Raw genomic sequence first — 7016 nt, 5'->3', positions numbered from 1 at the left:
TTCGAAAACGTAACCACTAGTAACTCATTGCATATACAAAAATATACATTTTTATTTATATATATATATATATATATAACATCTTCATGCCTTATATATCATGTACTGTAGTACGCCGCTAGATTAAAACTGACGTGGAAAGGTAACACATGCCCACCGAAAGCTCTTTTTTCGAGAGCCCAGGTGGTCGTGTGGTCTAGCGGAACGACTGCAGTGCAGGCGATTTGGTGTCACGATATCACAGTAGCATGGGGATTCGAACCTGGGCTCTCAAAAAAAGAGCTTTCGGTGGGCATGTGTTACCTTTCCACGTCAGTTTTAATTTAGCGGCGTACTACAGTACATGATATATAAGGCATGAAGATGTTATTGTTACAGATCAGCTAAATTATCTATAGTAAAGGATCCTACAAATTAATGTAAGATACAGTCACAGAAAATAATTATATTCATAAGTACGTCTGAGTCAGTGACAACCCTACAACAGATGTATCCATCGGATCGCCATCAATGATGGTGATACATGGCTGTGTACATAATGTATATACAACTCGTCTAAACATCAACCCAACAATGTTAGATCTGTAAATTTGCTTTCGCAAAGTTTTGGTTCTTCCCTCGCCGGGATTCGAACCCATGCTACTGTGATATCGTGACACCAAATCGCCTGCACTGCAGCCGTCCCGCTAGACCACACGACCACCTGGGCTCTCAAAAAAGAGCTTTCGGTGGGCATGTGTTACCTTTCCACGTCAGTTTTAATTTAGCGGCGTACTACAGTACATGATATATAAGGCATGAAGATGTTATTGTTACAGATCAGCTAAATTATCTATAGTAAAGGATCCTACAAATTAATGTAAGATACAGTCACAGAAAATAATTATATTCATAAGTACGTCTGAGTCAGTGACAACCCTACAACAGATGTATCCATCGGATCGCCATCAATGATGGTGATACATGGCTGTGTACATAATGTATATACAACTCGTCTAAACATCAACCCAACAATGTTAGATCTGTAAATTTGCTTTCGCAAATTTTTGGTTCTTCCCTCGCCGGGATTCGAACCCATGCTACTGTGATATCGTGACACCAAATCGCCTGCACTGCAGCCGTCCCGCTAGACCACACGACCACCTGGGCTCTCAAAAAAAGAGCTTTCGGTGGGCATGTGTTACCTTTCCACGTCAGTTTTAATTTAGCGGCGTACTACAGTACATGATATATAAGGCATGAAGATGTTATTGTTACAGATCAGCTAAATTATCTATAGTAAAGGATCCTACAAATTAATGTAAGATACAGTCACAGAAAATAATTATATTCATAAGTACGTCTGAGTCAGTGACAACCCTACAACAGATGTATCCATCGGATCGCAATCAATGATGGTGATACATGGCTGTGTACATAATGTATATACAACTCGTCTAAACATCAACCCATCAATGTTAGATCTGTAAATTTGCTTTCGCAAATTTTTGGTTCTTCCCTCGCCGGGATTCGAACCCATGCTACTGTGATATCGTGACACCAAATCGCCTGCACTGCAGCCGTCCCGCTAGACCACACGACCACCTGGGCTCTCAAAAAAAGAGCTTTCGGTGGGCATGTGTTACCTTTCCACGTCAGTTTTAATTTAGCGGCGTACTGCAGTACATGATATATATATATATATATATATATATATATTTCAATTGTTAACGTATTGTCAATAAGATTTTTTGGAAATATTTGACTATGATAATGCGTTTACATTTTCAAAATAGTGGTGTCAATCAGATGTGGATTCGAAAAATTTCTAAGATATACTTCATAATCTTAGATCCCAATCTCTGTAATTTTATAGCAACGATAAAACTTTTGATTTTTCTACGCTTTACACTACTATTCCGTATGTTCAATTGAAAGATCGACTTCAGCAACTCATTAAACAAAACTTTTTCTTTAAAATGGAAATCGAAGTTATAAATTCTTGGTTTGGCTAATAAAAATTCTTATTTTGAGAGGAACTACACCGTTTCTATCAGAAAATTTACTGAAGATGATATTATAAAAATGCTGAACTTTTTTATTTTATATTTGTTTGCTTTGAGGGGTTGTTATTTCAATAGAAAGTCAATATTCCAATGAGTACACGAACTGATTGTGCGATTCTACTGGCCGATTTGTTTTTGTACTCGTATGACACAAAATTCATTCAGAACCTTTTTAAACACAAAAAGAAAACGCACCTTGCGAATTTCTTGAATTTTACTTTAAAAGAGGGACGAAAGATACCAGAGGGACAGTCAGACTCATAAATCCAAAATAAACTGAGAACGTCATGGCTAAAAATGAAAATTACAAACAGACAAACAATAGTACACATGACATAACATAGAAAACTAAAGAATAAGCAACACGAACTCCACCAAAAACTAGGTGTGATCTCGCTAAGATATATTGATGATGTCCTTTCACTGAAAAAAACAATATTTCAGTCTGTATTTACATCTCATAAATACCAGTGAATTTGAAATTAAGGCTACTACCGATACTAGAAGTACTGCTTCATACCTTGCCATTTTTATTAAAATTGACACAAATGGACGACTTCACATTAAAATATATGACAAACGGGACGATTATCACTTCCTAATTATCAATTTTTCATTTCTCAGCAGTTACATATCCTCTGCTCCATCGTATGCTGTTTACATATCTCAGTAATACGTTATCCACGTGTATTTTCGAAGTAAACGGACTTCATATATAGGGGTGTGTCCATAACTGTTCCAGTAGAGTTATGAGGAGGAAGTTGTAAATATGACGTTCCGTATTTGATAAACATCATCACAAATTGGCTGATCTATACGCTGTCTCTGTGTCTAAACTTACTAACGACATTTTTACAACGTCTTAGATTTTATTTACTATCTACATCGTTTGGTCTGCTAAGTACTTAACGTGACATATTTCTATGTTTTGCCGAGTATGGATTCGCATTGCAATTAGACGTGTCTCAGTATTCATACATCCAACATTCATGTAATTAGTTATGATGTTTCATTTGTAATTCTGGTTTGATATTACGTTATGTCTTGTTGTTTGTGGTTTAATTCTTTTTTCATTTTATTTTTTTATTTTCTATATTTATTTTAAAGTAAAGTTAGTTAATCAGCTACTTCATTTATATGATTATTAGTTGAGAGCAATTAAATGCACAGGATTTATTTGTTTTTACACATTTTTATTAGAGCAAAAGCTGACATGGTTACCAAAAACAAAAAATTACATCAATACTAGCAGAAATCTATGATAATATTCTTGTTATAGTTAGAAAATAAGGAAGTTACACCATTACAAACCTTATCCCTATTTCCTATTTGTGTTTTTAAAAATTTACCTGTGACGTAATTTTTGTGGCATTGATACATTCATGTGTCGCATAGTTTATACTTCTATTGTTCTGTACACGTGTGCTGTCGTAAATTAATTGTAGGTGTTCGTTGTTAATCTGTGGTTTACATGTTAACGTTGAAATGTACTTTTTGTTGTTTATTTGTATATTTCGCTGTAATGGATGTATTTGCATTTGGTTGTACAGTATTGCTGTCACGTAATGTTGTCATTTTAGCGGTATTGTTAACATTGCTATATAACCAGGTTCAACCCACCAGTTTTCTTACAATTCCTGTACCATGCCAGGAATATGGCAATTGTTATCAAATAGTCCGTTTCTATATATGTGGGGTTTGTTTTTGTAGTAGTTCAGTTTTTCTGTTGTTCCGTCATTTTCCTTTTAAAATTGATGTGTTCCCTCGGTTTTGGTTCGTGACCTGTATTTCTATCCTATACATTAATGGTTACAAAAGATCGACAAGAAATAACATAACAAATAAAATTATTCGTACTATAAACATTTGTTACACATATCTTTATCACGTTAAAAGTTCACGAAATCTTTTTCCAGCAGTAGTCCGATTGAATTTGTCAAATTTAGCAGCAAAAGTAAAATACGTTTCTGCTAGGAATGTTTTACCAATCATCTGTCCTGCTATTCCAACAAATATGTTTGAATGCAAAAATAAAAAATTTGGCCGTTCCTTGTCGCAAAGTATATTGTTATTTGCATGAAGCAACTGCTGCAAAGCATCTTCACAGGCAATATGTTCATGTAGATGGAAGAGGCACAAAAATCTGAGGAAATGTGCAAAACTCGATGGATGGAAGTCAACTAGATATGTCATGACATCATGTTGTAGTTCTTTTGGAATAATTTGTGACATACATTCAAATCGAAGTTTACTGATCGTTAAAGATTTTAAGGTTGTTATAAGCTTTTCATTTTTTATCATGTCAATTGCAGATTCCTGTTCTGGTGTAAAAATGATCCTAGGCATCGTTTCAACCATTGTTTTAAATCGATTTTCACATTTTTCATCTGTGATTTGTAACAAAGCATAGTTTATAATACATAATGATGTTAAGTACTTGTCGTGGACGTAAAAGAAAGAAGCCAACATCAACCAGCCTGCTACTGCATCTGAATGCACGCCTACTAACAGATGACTTAAGTCATATTTGTACCGAGAGTATTGCTGTTTGTTGCTTTGTGAGTTGTGAGTATGTTGAATTTGTGGTTTATGCTGGTGTGCTTTTGACAAGTAATATAGAAAAACTTTGGACAAATCTGTTTTACAATAATGAAGCAAACGATTCAGACATATAGATATACTGGTTTCATCAAATGAAGCAGGACAATCATTGCAAATTTCGAGTACATCATGTATAAGTTTAGAAGTGATGTTAAATTGAGAAGTGGTTGTTGTTGATAATCTAGCGTAACCATGGAGTGTTTCAGAGGCTGAGAAACACTGAATTCCTTGTTGATATAAATTCCTAAGCAAGTTGGATAAACTCTTCTTTTTTTCAACCTCTGTATTTAAACGCAGGCAAAAAAAATTAAAGTCAGTAATGAAATAATGTAACAATGTGGAATACTCTATACAGTATAAAAGTCTCTTCAAACATGACATAAAACATGGTATAATATTGTCTGGTCTCCAATCGGTGGGATTTGTGTCATCAGAAATCCAAAACATCAATGTCTTTAGGTAGTATGAACAAAGTAAACCTTTTAAATTTTCATTCTTCTCTATTATTTCTTTCAGAACTATTTTAAGTAAAGCATAACAAAGCAACTGGGTATGATTGAAAGAAAATATCAGGAATTTCTCAGCTACAGAAAATGATATACGCCATTCCAAATCCTCATGTATTGAATTCTTAAACCCAATTGGTACAAATAAAACACCATTTACAGTTATTTTCGAAATGATTTCAGGTGACAACCATGATGAACGTGGTCTATTGATCCATGGTACTGCTTGCGATATCCATTTGTCCATTTTGAGGCAATATGCATTATCATACCTATCATCGCCAGCTGATAAGCATGGACCATGGATTTTATTCATAAAAGTAATACAGGGAGACGTAAGTTTCAGATATTTTTGTTTGAAAAGGTCATTTGACATGAAACACTCCATTCCATGCTGCACTAGCACTTCCTTCACATCATTATATAACCAGTTGTAATTGGTATATAAACGTAGACGTGTAAAACATGGCGGTGTGTCTGCAGTGTCCATTAATAACACTGTTTCTTGACTCTGGAAAATATCTGTTTCAGATTCATACACTTTATAACCAGGGTCTATGAACATCAAATCAATGTCACTGCCTTTTAAATTAAGTCCTTCACTTTTGCTGCCACTGCTAACTTGCACACCATTAGATGTATCAGTAGCCATAAAAGTTAACCTCCTAGCCTTCACTTCTTTTTCAGACCCAATCTTGTGACACAGATAGTGATAAAAATGCATGGAGTCTGTATTTACTGACATTTTAAGTCTTATATCTGAAACATAAAAAAGATAAGAGTACTTTACAATGAGTACTCTTTTCAAATCCGTAGTTAGAATTTCATGATATTAGTATTTTGGGGATTTTACTTTTTTTTACATAAATTTTAAATGGCCTATTTAGAGTGCAAATTATTAACTTATATATGGACCGATTGCATAAATAAGAGCAGATTCCCAGTGATTATGTTGTATTTGTGGACAATCTTCTACGAATAAAAAGAAGTAAATGGTAATTATATTGATTTGCATGGTGTCATCTGATTAACCTGGACCGATCGTTTGATCAGTTTGATCTATCGTCATGTTTTGTTTTCTATCGGTTCTAGTCTCTTATTCAACGTTTACCAGTATAGAAATAAGAAACAGGGGATGTAAGAAAGAGATCCTCTAATCAATAATAAAGACTTGTTAAGTGAACTAATGCAGCACTGAATTATAAAACGTACAAATGAATCAAAGTTTTTAAAAAACACTAATATATGCGACAGGTTTCTAACTTGGGACAAGAGCAAACATGCTGTGTGTTGAACATGTTTTGTAATATCTGAATCCCCCTATACCTCTAGAATAACACACAGTAAAACTGAGTTCAAACGAAGTCGGTGTCCTATTTTCCTTCCTTCTTGGTCTACCTCGGAATTCAAGGCGTCCGTAATTTATGTTTATTCATACTGGTAAGTTTCCAAGTTATGTTTCTATGAGATGAAACATATAGACAACATCTGGGAACCAGTGCGTAAACAAAATTGAATATGTGTGAATATTATATATCTGCCCAAAAGAGTTTGGTTTGTGATACAGTTGTATTTACCAGTTTGTCAGAAAACTTCTGCAGAGTATTGGATTGATTGTAAGTGTCATGTCTGAACAGTATTAAATTTTTTTTTAAATCTTACAATCAGTACAAGACTTTAGTTGTGTAGGTTAAGAGTTAATATACTTTTGAGTTTTAAATCAGCCAATTTTTCAAAAAACCATACGAAATGGAATATACATTAAACAAAATTAACCCTTTCCGTCTGGTGATCTCGTTTCAATGTGGTCGCTCTAAGTGTTACAGAGTTATGCTCCCTTTATACATTGATAATAACAGGGATA

The 7016-nt window shown here is 34.3% G+C and overlaps 1 protein-coding gene across 1 annotated transcript; it reads right to left on the bottom strand.

Moving 5' to 3' along the window:
- Positions 1-3929: 3929 nt before the first annotated feature.
- LOC139515205 (cyclic GMP-AMP synthase-like receptor 2) lies at positions 3930-5897 on the bottom strand. Its single transcript, XM_071304768.1, has one exon. It carries the CDS (start codon positions 5895-5897, stop codon positions 3930-3932), a length of 1968 nt encoding a protein of 655 aa, XP_071160869.1.
- Positions 5898-7016: the final 1119 nt, after the last annotated feature.

This window comes from Mytilus edulis, chromosome 3 (genome assembly GCF_963676685.1).
Source record: "Mytilus edulis chromosome 3, xbMytEdul2.2, whole genome shotgun sequence".
NCBI lineage: Eukaryota > Metazoa > Mollusca > Bivalvia > Mytilida > Mytilidae > Mytilus > Mytilus edulis.
This window is presented reverse-complemented; position numbering and strand designations above follow the sequence as displayed.